The sequence below is a fragment of the Phalaenopsis equestris genome, unplaced genomic scaffold (genome assembly GCF_001263595.1).
Source record: "Phalaenopsis equestris unplaced genomic scaffold, ASM126359v1 Scaffold000376, whole genome shotgun sequence".
Lineage (NCBI taxonomy): Eukaryota > Viridiplantae > Streptophyta > Magnoliopsida > Asparagales > Orchidaceae > Phalaenopsis > Phalaenopsis equestris.
In genome coordinates, this window is record NW_018164818.1 from 524,501 (window position 1) to 541,780 (window position 17,280).

General features: G+C 32.7%; 1 protein-coding gene across 1 annotated transcript in view; it reads left to right on the plus strand.

The window, feature by feature from the left end:
* Positions 1-1,076: 1,076 nt before the first annotated feature.
* Positions 1,077-17,280, plus strand: part of LOC110026529 (serine/threonine-protein kinase STY46-like) — a gene marked incomplete at its 3' end in the record, with an annotated part of 108,573 nt that continues 92,369 nt past the window's right edge. The window contains 2 exon segments of the mRNA XM_020727496.1: positions 1,077-1,537; positions 2,027-2,141. Of these exon segments, the coding sequence (XP_020583155.1) occupies positions 1,350-1,537; positions 2,027-2,141 (303 nt within the window).

Here is a 17,280-nt window from a genome sequence, read left to right on the forward strand (position 1 = left end):
CTCAATTGGACACTATAGAGAAAAATGATCATGTAGCTGAACCCAGTTAGATTAGTGGGATAAAACATTGTTGTTGTTAAGAAAAATTATATTGTACTTTTAAAAAATGATAATAATGCTATTTTTAAAATGATATTATAGATTTAACTGCCATATATGTAAATATGAAATTTTAGACATCAGATATAAAAATACAATAGAATTGAGTGCTAAGATAAATTCATGTGGTGGATTGGTGGGACCTAGATGCCATTCTTTATTAGTTCTAAAGGAATCTATTTTGATTCTTGGGTTAGTGGGATAAAACATTATTGTTGTTAAGAAAAATTATATTGTACTTTAAAAAAATGATAATAATGCTATTTTTAAAATAATATTATAGATTTAACTGTGATATATGTAAATATGAAATTTTAGACATCAGATATAAAAGTACAATAGAATTGAGTGCTAAGATAAATTAATGTGGTGGATTGGTGGGACCTAGATGCCATTCTTTATTAGTTCTAAAGGAATCTATTTTGATTCTTGGATCTATAATCACCTAACGTGGAAAAAAAATTGATTCATATGTTTCCCATCAAAATTAAATATATTAGGATAATTATATACTATAAATTTTATTATTTAAAAGCCATCAAATTTTAATTTAATAGGATAATTATATACTATAATTTTAATTATTTATAGGACTAACGCTCATTCCTTTTTTTTTAGCAGCCACATTGGTATATTTAGAAAATCATTTTGAATTAAAAAAATGTGAAAATAATGTGGTGTTCGATTTTATTGTGAATTTAATGATAAAAATTATTATTTTTGTAAATAATGAATTAAATGCGCAGTGTAAATATTGACAAGAATACGCCACGTTTAACTTTTTCCGTATGTTGCCCGGAAATTTCTACCGCGTCATAATGAAAATTTTAATGAAGACCACGTGTCATAATGCCAGCACCGTTTTATTGGACAACGCTGTTTGACGTATACATCAAATCCTGCCCTGTTAATCGGATCATCCAGCTGCAGTTTCGAACCCTATCCTCATTTTCCTTGTACTAGCTCCTTAAGCCGAATCTCGCCTGCTATATTTAGGACCCAAACTTTTCTCTCTCCCGCTCTCCCCCCGGGAACATTTCACTACAAGCTTTTCGCACTGCTTGATCTGGCCCTCTCCGCTTCTGGTTCAGTTCCTCTCTTCCTTCGAGACGATTGAGGCCGCGCCGTTACCCATAGCCCTGCTATATCTCGGCCGCCGGCCGTCATAGATTCTTCGTCTCCTACTTCGCTGTGGAACCCTAAGTCCTGCTGTGACTATGATTGAAGTGTGGTGAGTTTGGCTGGGAGCGATGGAGCTCATAGAGGAGGGTGTGGGAGAGAGCTCGTCGCCTCCGCGATGGCTTACCGGTCAGGACCCTTCTTATGACATCAAGAACGACATTTATATGAGGCTTGTGGAGTCCGAGAACCCGGATGCAATCGCCAATCCGAACCTGAGGGATCTGCTGGATGCTCACTTTAGCCGGTTGCCAACAAGGTTTCGTTATAAATGCAGTCAATCACTTATTGCTTCAGGATACTTTGTCTTTTCCTATTCTGATTGCTACTCATGTCTTGTCCTGTAGAGTTTATTTGTTTACTGTCAATTCGTGATTCCCGATTCAGCATGCGAATTCGATGCTTTTTAGTTTTGAAAAATTGGACTGCTCAATATGAAATTCTTGCATTTGATTTGGAATGGACACTTCCCGGCCTTATTTGACGCATGCATCATATGTTTGTTCTGTTGTAACATAACCTGTTGTTCAATTTTCATTTCGTGAAGTTTCTTCGACAATTTTTAAATATTTAGAAATCTAGATCCGATTATGACGTTCAGTTTCTTAATTTGTTGGGGTTTCTGAATCCTCTATTAGATTCTGTTTTCTGTCTGATTGGACAGTAAGCACCAAGTTTGTTTTTCAACATGATTTCAATTTTTTGATTAATCATTGAATGGATCTGATGGGGTGCATTCACTGCGCAGTTATGGTGTTGATATTAATGTTGATAGAGCGGAAGATGTTTTGTTACACTGGAAATTGCTTGCAGATGCGAAGGACCCTGGAAAACGTCCGGCTTTTCATGTTCGTTTCATGAAGGTATTAGTAATTTACTTGGTCTTCCTCAAATTGTATTCGAATTTCATTTATATGCGGATGCCGCATGCTCATTTTCTTGATTACTAATAATACTATTTATTTATTTTGGAATCAGTCAAAGTTTTAATCAAATGCCTCACCTCACACTTTATGACATCTGGGTAATATTTCTCTTGTTGGAAGTCAAGTTTCACAAATGACTAATGTATTTTGAGGCATCTAGGGATGATTTTCTGTTCATTGTTGCTCACTTTTTCTTTTTCCGGGAGCTTTGTTTTATAATTTAAACTCCTAACCTCCTTGTTGTAATAGTGGCAATCCATAGATGGCAACTTGATCTGGCCCCCAAAATTTCTTCATTATAATGAGACGATGTTTGCTTCTTTCAAATTAATGTTTGTAATGTTCTTATACCATAATTCATCTGGTAAGTACGTCTAGATTATTGAACTTCATAGCAACTATTTGTTTTAAAATAGTGTTGGAAATGTGATTTGAAAGATGGCTAGGGTTGTGTTTGTGTTAAGACACACATAACTAAGTGAATTACTTTGAGAATTAAAGAGTTCATAATGGAAAACAATAGAATGCTATTGCACAGACAATGGGGACTAAGTGGTAGTGATTTGGTCACTAATGACTTCTGTCCACTATGATGAGGGAGAAAATGGTTTACCAACAACAATGTATGATATGTTTATGTAGTTTTAAAGATCAGTAGATGGATGTATCTTTAATTGATTGGATTTGCCAATCTAATTATTGGATCTTTTGATTTTAATTTCATTTTAAATCCACGTCCTTGAATTTTGTACCTGGTGTAGGCTGCATTTAAGCTGCTAGTTTACTTATTTGAAGAGAATGTGAATTTTCATAACATTACTCTTCTTATTTTGAAATAATTAAACAATTAAATAGTGTCAAATGGCACTCGGGCTCTCCATCTTTTTTGTTCTTCTTGCTTTCTTTGCTCTCTTTTTTTTTCACTGCTTCATTTTTTGGAAATATGAGCTTTAAACAGCATTTATGGAAGTTTTGATGTTGAATTTGTATTTAAGTCCACGTAAAATTTTATCAAAGTAGTTATTCCAATCATATTCACGATCGGATGAAACTCACTTCATGACTTTGCTTGGTGAGCCTTTTTGAATTTGCTTCACTTTCTCTTTCATTATTTTTTGTTGCGTGGGTTATGCCAAATATGCTAATAATGATTGTGATGATGAGATCGCGTCTTAGGCAAGGTAATTTGATAATATCTCCTAAGTTGGGGCACCCTTAGTGATTGAACTAGCTGCCAAAATTGTTGAAGTAATTGATTTGGAGGTTTAGACCTTTGAGGCTCCTTGTACCGAAGAAGTGTCCATCGAGATTTGTACCAACAATTCTCTATATATGCTTGTTTTCTTGATAAAATCAATTGTTCATTTAGAGATTGATTTATTTGGTGATCTTCTTGAGGTTGGCCTTCACATCCCTTTGCGATTGAGAAATTACACTTGGCTGATGATGGTATTAATTGTCCGGAGGGCATCTGTTATGGATTCACTCTCCCAAAAAAAAGACATACATTATGTGTCATGTACTCTTCTTGAAGATAACATCGAAACTTATGATGACTATCATGGGATTATGAGGTTTCTTGAAGCTTTTCTGCGGATATGTTAGAAGACACTACGTAACATATGTTGGATTTAGTAGATATATGTGTTTTGAAGGGATGTGATTGAGTTTGTGTATAGCCATCCTAACTCACCTTCAATCTAAATTGTAGAATGGTATGGTTATTAGACCTATTATTGATTCATGCTTCTGCCGATTGACCAACAAGGTTTTCCCAAAGGAGTTGAACTTAATGCATGAAATACTTGAAATCTTGAGGGCTTGTGCCTTCTGGTAATTAAAAGTATGAAGGATTGGACTCATAGGTATCCGAGTTATAGTTTCGATTGATAGGCATTGACTAGACAATATGGCTAGCAGATTCTTGCTTGTGCGATGGCTGGTTTCATTTAAACGGAGGTCAAATAAATGATAATTACGATGATATCTAATAGGAGGTACCTATGTCCTGAGGTGTCTTTAAATCCTACTTTTATTTTGTATGTATGCCATGCTTAAATTCATCACGGCCCATTACTCAATAGATGCATATCATTATTACAACATATAACTAGCTAGTTACAATCGAGAATTAGATGGGGGTGGTGAATTCACATAGCTTGCAATACAAACTTTTTGAGGCCTATTGAGCTGGTGCGATGTTGGGATGAGTGGATCTGGTTAGTATGGAATGCCGTCATGAGGCAATAAATGCAACCAGTTATGTGAGGATAGGAGATACAGGTGAAACCCCTTTTTTTATTTTTGATGTATTCCTATCATCATGTCTGTAATAAAATGAAATCTTATTTGAACCAATATTTATGTTTGGGTTTATCTTAACATGCTTGGATTGAAAACTTAACCATTTGGATTGAAAGCTTAACTCTTATGTGATTTTAAATTATTAGTCGTATGTTACAAAAGAAATTTGTCATTCATTTGGCAAGATTGAGGTATCTTGATGGTTAATTTAATTGCCTTCTCCCTATAAGTTTGAATAATTGTAGCCTGGTAATTCAGTCAATCAAATTGAATTTTGACACAAAATCGAATCAGATTATGTGAAAAAAACCAATCTTCATCAAATTCACTTTTGTCAACTCTATTGTCATCAAATGTTCCACCAAACTCAATATTTCTCCTCCTTCTTTATTGACATCAGACTACACCATTGACTCGTTGGATTATTAGTTGTATCTCTTCAATTCATTTATTCTACATTTATTATTGTGCCATCTCATTAATTTATTGACTATTGCAATTATTTTGTATTTATTGTTTTTGATTTTATATGTTTCAATTAGAAACTTTTGTATAAATACTATATAAATGAAGGAATGGAAAATTCTACCAATTCTTGTAATTATATGAGAGCCTTAACTCTTTTTCCTCAGCATTTAAGTCATGACCTTGTCATTATATTGCCCATAACTTGTGAACTTTCATTACTGCACGTCTCTTTTTACTCCACCTAATCTAATTTTTGTACTTTTTATCGCTGCAATCTCATCTCTTTTTTCATTCCCTTTGCAATCCGTTGCCATCATTTTCTTTACTCCCATAAATCACAAAAGTATCCATGTTTCTTTGGTCTTAGATTTATTTGGAATTGAGTCGACATCCCAAATCCAATGGGAGAATGTTAAAATATTCGTTCAAAGTATCATTTGCATAGAAAGAATTAACCCAAGTGAATGTTTCAAACCTTTGTGAAAGGGAGAGGAAAATTAATTCATTTACTTTGAATTGAACCTCTTCAAGATGATCCTAATTTCAATACTTTGAATGAATCAAAGGCCGCGGCGATATCTTGGTATTTGAATTTCATGGTTACTTAACAAGTGACACCCTCATGTTTATTTAGCAAAGAAATTTGGGATACAATAAATCAAACATATTCTAAGGCCCTTGTTGTGGCCCAAATTAAGGAGGATGAACGATAAAAAAAAAAAAAAAAAAACTACTTTTCTACTATAAGGTCTTTGATAAAAGAGGATCGTTATCAATGCATCTAAATGAAATGCTATGAGGCTATATCCTTTTTAAAAGGTTTGTCACAAAAGATCGAATTTATGATTATCTTTCTAGATTAAATGTAGTTTTGTTGTTGAAAGGAAGATTTTTCTTCCCTAAATGAAGTCATTTTCCATTATTTAAATGAAATAATATAGAAATATCCAATAACACTATAGATTGTTTAAAAAACATCGTGATTCAAAACTATTTTGTTTAGGAGCATAAGTTGATACACCAAAAAGAGATGGTTAATAAAGATTCCATATGCTGCATATATTGCATGAAGGCTCAATGTATAGAAGAAAGATGCCAGGAGTTTCGTGACAAGCCACCAAGTAAGAATTTAATAACATTAAAAGGACAAGTAAAAGATAGAGACACACATATATAACATATATGGAAGGTATCACATGAAAGCATTTTTTTATTGAGTTTTAGGAAGTAGAAGCAGAGAAATTTGAAAAATATGCGAGCACCATTAAAAGTGACTTCTACTAAAGATACTTATTCTTCTACATTTTTAGGTATTATCTCCTCTTTTTCTGGTTTTATAGTCTTGGAGATGCCTAATCTTTTGGATTGTTTTTTTAGGAGCAATAGACCATGCGATCAACTCTTACATAAATTGCTTTCATATTTTCCTATCTTAGCAACAAGAAAATATTCATTACCAATGAATCTTTGAAAATTGCACCAGGTTAAGAAGGCATTTTTATAAACAAACCTCTCACACTTCAAATTATTCTTCATGTACTTAAGTTATTCACAAACTCATTATCTGTCTAAAAGAACTGTATATTCTAACATAGTGTTATATTTTACCTTTTATATTGTGTATTTTAGAAATGGGGTTAAGAAGGATGATTGCATTTGCTAAATAAAATGATAATCTCTACCACTTCATGGAATCCAATGATTATCGAAGCTCCAAAATAGCTTCTTTTTATTAAGGAATTGATACTCTATCACCTACTTTATGTCCCTTCTTTTTTTAGTTACAAAATTTTGTTTCTTTAATTGAGATACTTTGTAGTAAAAACATTTTAATCAATTTTCCATTTAAGTAATACAATAACTCAAAATTCTTTGCTCTTTCAGAGTAATAATTTGGAACCATTCTCTACATTTAAATTATCAGGGCTCTATACTTTGTGCTTCTTATTGATGAAGCTAAAAATAAATTAAGTATCATCTTGTTCACCTTTTTCAATATGATAAAAATCAATATGGTACTGACATTAAAAGAGTAAAATGTGGTAACACCAAATTGTTATAAAGATACTCTCTCTGTCTCTCCTTAATTTTTTTTTAAAAGAATAACATCGGGGTCTTCTTATGTATATGCACCTTAACAAAAGAAAGGAGCTCAATAAAAAAATGACCGCATGCTTCTATCACAAGAGCTTCCTTATTTAAGAGAATGTTCTGAAGTACTATTGGAGAAGTTCTCTTAACAACAACTCACATAAAAAACTGATTACCTACACGGGTCCTTTGGTTTAAGAGTCCTGCTTAAGTCTTAGCCAAATTCTTTCATCATCTTCACACTACAAATAACATTGTTTTTAAGTTATATGGAATGTTGCTAGTTCCCATACAGATTCTTAAAATTGAGAAATATTTGATCTAAGAGCAATCAAATATATTTTTATTGGCTATACCAGTCTAAAAGGGTATAAATGCTATAATCTCGCATAAGAAAGGTTTGTGTGTATGCTGATGTGCGACTTTGTTTGGTGGAAATAAGAAGGCTTTGGACAGTGTGATCTTGGAGCTATCCCTTCAGATTTAGAAATAGTGTTGGTTTTATCCTTATAACATTTATTTAGGAGTTGGTCTTTAGCATATTCATTAGATTTAAAAAAAAAATAAAAAGAAGAGCTGCGGTAGTCAGATAGTGGAAGTATTGGTGGGTCTTTTGTGCTTAGTTTTTCAACATCTTTTGCATGCTTTGCAAGATATTAGCATGCCTTCTTACGAGGTCACGGTGTGGTTTTTCTAAACATTGTTGTGTGCAAGGTTAAGACTATTGTTTTTTTCTTTTTCTTTTCTTTTTTTTTTTTTTTTTAAACCTTTGACGGTGGGATCAAGGCTCTCCCTCCTGCCGAAGGTGATGTGCTATTTGAGGCGAGCCTTGAATCCGGGACACTAGGGGTCTTACGCCACAGCTGCCAACCAGTTCACACAAGGCTATTGCTTTTTTGGTTATTAAAATGAGAGAAAATTGACTAATTTGGGGTTTACAAAAATGGAATTAAAAAATAAAAATCTAGATTTATTTTGCTTTAACTTTGTCCGTTAACACAGGTTATGAGTAGCCCATGAATAATGGTTTTTAGTATTTAATTGAGATTTTTTTGGTTGGAATAAATTCTTTCATTCAGTTCTCTTCTTGCAAGTGCAATTTGGAGTTATAAAATTTTCATGCATTACTAAAATGAGACTACACGATTCCAAGGGAAGTTATCTCTTTTCATTGAATTGAGATTTGTTTTTTCTTTTCTTTTGCATTTTCAGTCATGATGTTTTTCTTTTACTTAAATTATTATTCACCTAATTTAGCACTCTTCAATCTATGATCGAAAGATTCTCCTAAGTTGAGTTTTGCTTGCTTTAATTTTTTAAACTGAAGAGACATAAATTCATATTTTATATTGACGCGTTCTTAGAACTTTTTTGGCATACCATTCATATTACTAACACTTGTCCCAACTCTAGCATTAAATACCTTTTCATGTTAATTCCAACTCAATTAGTTCCCGTGGCATTTAGCCTTATGATATCTAAAAATTTCTTATATACCTTTTCTTGTTAATTCCATCTCAATTAGTTTCCATGGCATTTAGCATTATTATATCTAAAAATTTCTTTTATAATACTTTTGTAATAAATCATTTTGTATATAAATTTGATGCATTGCTAGTGTTGCAATTTCTCTAAGCCTACGCTTCATTACCCTTAACCATGACTTCATTGTATGAATAATAATTTTTGTAGAAAATAAAATAATGAAATTAACTTTCAAGAGGCTTATTCAGTTCTTTGTACAAGAGTGGAGGTATATATACATATCTCATAGGTAATAAATAAAAAAAGAGGGAAAATAATTAGGGGTCCGTGATCGTACAGGAAAGAACATGAATCACATTTCGAGGGTCATAACGACACATATCCAGTTGTATAGAGTCTTGATCAATGTGCCTTTGAGTTCTTTGCTATGATTGGAGTCGCAGAATTATAACACACTATTAAACTGGATGATAGAGATCTACCATTCTAAGTTTATTTATAATGTTTTTAGATGTCATGCTGCGAAGTTTTTTTGAATATGTCAGTCAATTAATTTCTTGTTGGCACATATGGAGTATAAATTAATCCACTTTTTAATTTATCTTTTATAAATTGGCTACCAACCTTAGCATGCTTGATATGATCATGTTGTACATGATTGTGTGCAATACAGATGACCAGTTTATTATCTTAATATATTTTTATAGAATATTTCAACTTAATTTTTAAATCCCATAATATAATTTTAATCCATAGAAACTCAAAAATCTCTTCAGCAATAACTTTTAAGTTTGACTTCAATACTTGATTTTAAAATAAAAAAAAAATACTACTTGCTTTTCAAGATTATGGATTTACTACTAAGAATGTACAATATGCTGAAGTAGACATTCTATCAATTAGTGATCTAACATATTCTGCATTTGTGTATTCTCTTGTTTGTAGGGTATCATATATTTTGTATAAAATTCTTTTTCTTTTGCTTAATATGAGATATTTGAGAATTTTTTAAATGGTTTGAAGGTGTGACTCTTTAAGTTTATGCATGAATTGACTGACTAGATTTTCAGAATATTTTCTACCAACCTCTTATGCTTTTATGTATCTACGTCAGCTCCTTTATATAGGTTTAATTTTTGTCTTGGTTCAGCCGAAGTTTCATATGACTTGCACTGTGTCATTTTGATTTCTTTCAACATTTTCATAACATATTTTGGTTGGATGAAAAATATCCCTTATCTAGATTCAACTACTTATATTCCTAATTAATATTTGAGTTTTCTTAATTTTTTTAATTTTGAATTTTTTAGCAAATTTTTTTCTCAAGAGCTTTTCCTTGATTGTCATCTCTTGTAATAATTATATCATCAATATACACAATAATGATTGAGACTTTATCATCAAGAGAGTATGGTCCGTTGGCTCTGTTTGTATGCAACTTCTTTCACGGCCTTTGTAAATCTGACAAATCAAGCTTTTAGTGATTGTTTTAGTCCATATAGGGAGTTTTTTTAATCTGCATATTTTTTTTTTTGAAGAAGCTATCAAATTTAGGTGGTGGATTTGTATAAATCTCTTTTTCGACGTCATTATGTAAAAAAATATTTTTTTATATCATGTTATTGTACATGCCACCCTAATTTGTTGCTAGAGATATCAATATGCAAATAATATTGTTTCAACAAGAGCAAAAGTCTTGATGGCCAATTTGATATAACAGAGTGTATCTTTTGCTACCATTCTTGTTTTATATATTTTCAGTCGTTCATCTGTTTTTTTTTAATCGTGAAAATCTATTTGCATTATACTGTATTCTTTTCTTCTGGTAATTCAATGATCTCACATATATGATTTTTTTTAAAAAAATTAATCTTTTCTCTTATGAATTCCTTCTATTTTTATTTTAAAGTACCTTAAATAAATTTTGTGGAATGAAGATAGGATTTGTGTTGATGTTGGTTAAAAAAGTTTTATAAGATGGAGGTAATTTTTGAAATGAGGTGTATTGAGAGAGGATATAAATAAGTGATAGTGGGCTGGGTAGTGTTACCTGGAAACAGAGCCTTGTCCTCGCTTGAGATGTTGACCAAGCTTTATTTCTTTTTGTATTATCATGAAGGGGGAACATTCTTATGGTATTTGTATTTGTAGTATCTTGGGTTATCGAATTGTGAAGATGAAAATATCATCCTATTTATCATCAATATGAGAATTCTCCTTATAAAGATGCATTTGCAAGAAGATGTTATGGGTTTCATCAAAATTTACATTTATTAGAGTCATTTTTTGAGTGGATAATGCCCTTTTATATCAGTTTTGTATGGTAAAATATCTGATGGATACACACTTAAGAGCTCTTGGATCAAAATTCCAATTATGTTTATAGATATAAAAATAAATAATACATCCACAAATATTAATTGGAGTTTTGAGAAGTTATTTTTGTAGGAAAGAAATCTACTAAATAATTTAGTCAATATTTGGAATATATTACTTAAAAGGGTATTCTCTTATTAAATAGATAGCTGTTAGAATAATTTCTCCCTAATATTATTTCGGTATTTGATTGTATAGGAGAAGTGTCCTAGCCATTTTTCAAATTGGCAATTTTTTATTGTCATTTCATTTGGTTAAGAAATTTCAGGTGAAGAAGATTTGTGGATAGTACCCTCTCTTTGAAAGTATGATGTTAATGCATGATTAAAATGATGAGCATTATCAATCGAAAAAAACGATGTTAGAGTTTAATTGATTTTTTATCATGATAGTGAATATATGTTGTATAGTGCTAGCATTCGATTTTTATTTTTAGCTAAATATACCTGTATCATTCTAGTGCAATCATCAATAAACCTTCCAGAGATATGAGGATCCGCAAATATCAAAATGAATTAATACAAAATGATTAGAAGTTCTAGAGTTACTTTCAAAAAAGGAAACAAGATAATGTTTAACAATTTTTGCAACTTTGAGAGTGGAAGTCTTTATTGTTTAGATTTATGAAAAGAGGATGAAAATACTTTGAAGGTTTTTAAAAGAAGGATGCTCTAATCTATAATTGTGTGTTCGGAAGGTATTGATGTGAAAGATTAGGTATGATAGTCGATCTCTGCCCTTAAGAAGGTATAACCAATCATTTTCTCTTGTTTACACATATTCTTTGTAATGCGATCCTGAAAAACACAATAATCAATAAAAAAGTTGATTCTGTAGTTGTGTTTTTAGATAAAGTTATGAATAGATAAATTGTTAACTATAAGTGTGGATATGTAATATGTTATTGAATGTGAGGTTTGAAGAAATTAAGCTTGTCTTATTTGGCATGCAATAATTGTTAAAGATCTAACTACAACTTTTATTTTTCTGTTTTTAGGATAGGGTTTACAAGTTTGAAATATTTTGACAAGATTTGTCATGTGGTCAGTGACTCCTGAATCTGGAATCTAGGTAGGGAAATTCAAAATATAAGAATTAGAATTTACATCATTTTATCCGGAAGGGTAAGATGCTGATGTTTTTTTTTTCTAGAATTGAGAATTTTAAAATTTTTTCAATTTCTTTTGAATTGAATCATTTCGACTTTATTAAATATGTTTGCCCTTTTTTTATTTTCGCCTTTATTTGCTCCATAGTCTTGGGGCTTTCCGTGAAGTTTCCAATATTTGTTTCTGGTGTGCCAGCTCTTTTTGCATTAGTTGCATTAGGGATTGCTTTTCAAAGAAGAATTTTGTACTTCTTGTGGAGGAGGTTATATGGCAAAATGTTCCTTTCCTTGAGATTAAAAATTTATCAAGATATAGATTGTTGAGGTGTTGAACTTTGTAGCACCTACTGCCGCAGAGGAAGGAGCATTTTGACTCCCCTGTGCATCGAAAGTAGGACATAGCCACTTTCAAGTTTACGAAACAACAAGCACGAAATATTTATGCCTCTTCCTGGTGTACCTTTGCCTTCGGGATGATTTCTCTTCTGATTATGTTCTTAAGACTCTGAATTGAAGCAAGCTCTCGACAGTTTTTGAAATGATAAAGGTTGAGAGCGTGGATTTCAACGGTGATTTCTTGTGCGATTAAGAGAGTATTTGGAGCGAAGTTCTGTAAGTTCCAATCAGGGGTTGTAAAAGCTTGACCCGACACGACAATATGAGTCGAACTTGACTCAAAAAATTCGGGTTAGGGTTGACCCAAATATTTTGACTCAGGTTCAGGTCAGAGAATTTAACTCGTTTATTATTCAGGTCGAGTTCGAGTTGACTCGATTCTGGTCGGGTCATTTTTGGGTTGGACCCAAACTTGATCTGCTGATCTGAATTGACATCTTTTGGTGTCAAAAATTGATTCGATACGCCAACACAACTCAAATTCGACTTGAAAATGGTTAGGGTTGACTCGAATATTTTTTGAGGGGTTTGTGCTAGAGAATTTGACCCATTTATTATTTTGATCGGGTTCGAGTTGTCTCGATTCGAGTCAAATCCAAATCTCACCCGCTTAAACAAATTGACACCCCTAGTTCCAATGATAGCAAATACAAGATGTGGGGGTTATAATTTATGTACTTTTCTCTCATTAATAATTAAATTCTTGTGCAGTGTGCGTACGTGGTTTTTTCTTTTTCTTGGGTTTTTCGACGTTAAATTTTGGTGTATTTTTTCAATGATTACTTTGTTGGGCATTTCTATTTGATATTTTGTTTCCGATTGCTCGAATTGGTGCGATCTTATTTTCCGTAGTGTGGTTTTGGTTGGAAATCGATTGATGGCCTCGATATGTATATCCACTCTATAAGTAGCATCATTGTGGGTGTTTCTTGTATGAAAATTTTTGTTTCATGTGAGAACAGTGACCAACAAATAGAGGTAAAAAATGAAAAAGTTCAGTGGATCAAACTTCGTTTTCTAGAAAATGTAAGTGGTAGATTTATTTTATCAAAAAAAAAAGAAGTATTTGTCACCACAAGGGATCACCAAAAAACATGAAATGATGACTTTGAAAGAATGGAGGTGCTGAATCGAACGATCCTAGATTTGATTCGTTTTTCACTTTCCTTGTATGTTGCTTTCAATATAGTGAATGAGAAAACTGCAACGAATGTCATGGCGACACTGATAAATATATTTGAAAATCTTCTTCTTCAAATAAAATTTTTCTGATAAAGAGGTTATTCAATATGAAAATGACGAAAGACAGTTCGATGGATGAACACTTGAACAATTTCAATATCTTGACAAGCCAGTTATGCTCTTTGGGCATCAAATTTGATGATTATGTCTGTGTACTATTAAATCTATCTTCGTTGCCGAACAGCTAGGATGGATTGGTCATGACGATAGCTTTTCTGGTAATATAAAGTTGAACTTCAATGAGTTTGTGGGATTAGTTCTAAAGGAAGATGTTTGTTTAAAGACAACGAATGATGAATCTTTAAGATTCTGCATTAAATGTTGAAAACTCGAGAATGAAATTGGATAGGGATACATGTAGAGACATTCATGTATATAAGAGGAAAATTCAATTTAGTCAAAAGGAAAAGAAAGGAGAATGCTGGGATTACTAGAAATGTCATTACAAGAATGGCTACAAAACTCAAAAGAAGGTTGGTGGTGGAGGACAATACAAGAATCTCTCTACAAATGTTTTTATAAGTGAATTTTAAGGTGACTCCTTGGCTTTATCCATAATCATTATTGAATTTTAGATAGTAGATTCAAGTGCCTTTTTTTAATGGATGCCCCAATAAAGAGGTGTTTAAAAAGTACACTCATAATGATTTAGGGAAGATTTACTTGGGAGCTAATTAGAGCTGAAATATTGTAGAAAAGTGATGTTGATATCAAGTTGCTTAATGGATCAATTTGGAAACTTAGTGAAAAATATTTAAAGTATGAAGAGAAATCTAATCTCGGTGTGCCAGTTGTCAAAGATAGGGTACGTGATCACAGGTGCTTCGTGGAAGATGGCTAGGAGATAATTTTGAAAGTTCTACACAACATTGAAGACACACCTTACCCAATCAATGAGTTGTCATAATAGACCTTTAAAGAAAGACTTGTCTGAAGAAGTCAATGACAAAAAGGTAAATCTATCTCACTTAGTTTTTGACTGTTTTGCATTTGTACATGTTGATGTAGGGTCTCGGAGAACTTGATTCAAAATCTATCTAGTGCACTTTTATTGGGTATGACTCCAATTAATTTGGGTACAAAATTTGGGACTATCAAAATCAAAAAAATTGTCAGCAACATGGATGTCACTTTTAATGAAATAGAGATGTACAAAGATAGGAGCAGAACTCAGGATTGTTTGTTAGGTATTTCTGAAATGTCCAAATATATTCAGATAGAAGACACTAGTGATCAAGAGGTGGACATATGAGTGCTCAATTAGATGAAGCACATGGAGTTCCATAGTCACCTGTTACTGAAGTCGGGAGTTTCAGCATAATCTCGAGTCCAGCACAAATGTATTCTCCTCCTTTACATTTTTTGCTATTTGATTGTGGTGAACCAGAGTGTTATGAGAAGACCACTCAAATTGAAGATTCAAAGGAGTGAGAGTTTTCCATGAATGATGAGTTGCAGTCTTTGAAGTCAAATTAGACATGAGATTTAACGATATTATCGGTTGGTAAAAGTGCACTACATAACAAGTGAGTTTAGAGGTTAAAAGAGAAATCTTATAGTAGCAAACGCTGCAAGGCAAAACTTATTGTGAAGGGTTTCAATAGAAGAATAGAGGGAATTATATTGGGTTCTTTTATTCTGTAGTAAAGATGACAACTGTCAGTGTTGTGTTGAGCTTATTGATAGCGGAAAATCTACATCTAGAGCAGATGAATGTAAAATTGGCTTTTTTACATGGAGCTTTGTAAGAGGATTTGTACATGGTTCACAGTTACGAGGTTTTAGAAAAGAAGATTTAGTCTGGATGTTGATGAAGAGCCTTTATGACTTGAATTAGGCATCGAGACAGTGGTACAATAGGTTTAACATGTTAATGGTGGATATATGAATTGCCATGCAGATCATTGCCGCTTTATAAAAAATTTTAGTAATTATATTTTGCTCATTTTGTATCTGGATGACATGGTGATTGTAGGGGCATATATGATACAAATTAGACTTGAAGAATCAATTATATAGGCAGTTCGAGATGAAGGGTTTAGGTCCAATCAAGATCTTTGGGATGAGAATCAATTGGAATAGAGAGCTGATACACTGAAGTTGTGTTAGACAAAATATGTTAAAAAATTCCTACCGATATTCAACATGGGTAAGACAAAATCATTTTGCACCCCTATAGGTAGTCATTCCAAGCTTTCCAAGGAGTTATTACCTAAGTCGGAAAAAGAGTGCAAGCACAAATGGGGAGAACTTCGTATGTTTCAACAGTTGAAAATTTAATGTATGCTATGATTTATATTAGATTAGATATTGTATATGTAGTGGGAGTGGTTGGCTTGCACATGGGCAATGCAGACATACACTATTGGGAGGCAATGAAGTGGATTCTCAAGTATTTGAGGAGAATAATTAACATGACATTTTGCTTTGGAAGTGCATGGATTAGTTTATAAGAATTTGTAGATTTAGATCTGATAGGAGATTTGAATAATAAAAGAAGCACAAAATAGTATATCTTCGTTTTGGGGAACACAATGGTGAGTTGAGTTTTTAGGTTGCAGAAGATTATTAAACTTTCAACTATGGAGGAGGAATACATTGCTATCACTGATGCTAGCAAGGAGATTTGGCTATAGAGCTTGATGACAGAATTGAGCAAGAAGCAAGTGATTTGTAAGCTTTATAATGACAATTTGAGCGTTATTTATCTCGCTAAGGATGTTTCTTTTCATGCCAGGATAAAGTATATTTACTTGAGGTATCACTCTATTCGCTCTCTTTTAAAAGGCGGGCAATTAATCCTAGAGAAGATACGCAACTCAGAATTCTACGAACATGTTGACTAAGGTGGTGACTATCGAGAAATCAAAGTTATACTTGGCTTCAGTTGGAGTTTAAAAAGGCGGAGATTGGAGGTGAGCTGCTCTATGGTATAATGCCATGAAGATGGTATGGATGGAGGTATATATCTGGAGGAAAGACGTTGGTCTTATTAGTTTGTACGTGGAAGATTGTTGAGATGTGAAGCCTAAAGTAGCACCCACATTCGTAGAGGAAGGAGTTTTTGCAGCATCTCTGTGCACAGCAAGCCTGGCGTAGCCATACCTGTTTTGGGTGTAGTTACGCTAGTTGGTGTATCCATGCCAAGTGATGGTGTAGCCTCACTGCTGACCATTATTCCAGGCTTATGAAAGAGTAAGAGCGAAATATTTACGTCTCTTCTAGGTGGATCTATGTCGTCGGGATAGTTTCTCTTCTGATTTGGTTCTTAAAACTTTGAATCGAAGTGAAGTGCGTGTGAACTAACATTGTCGTGTAGAACTATCGACTATGCTTAGAGTGGTAAAGGTCGAGAGCATGGATTTCAGTGGCGATTTTTCTTGTGCGATCAAATGAGGATTTAGAGTGAAATTCTGTAAGTTTCAGTGATAATAGAAAGAAGATCTGAGTGTTATAATTTTTGTACTTTTCTCTCATTTATAGTGAATCTTTGGTGTGTAGCTCCATGTTTTTTTTATCATTCTCGATTTTTTTTTTCACATTAAATATTGTTTTATTTTTTGTGATTACTCAATTTTGCATTTTCGTTTAATATTTTTTTTTCGG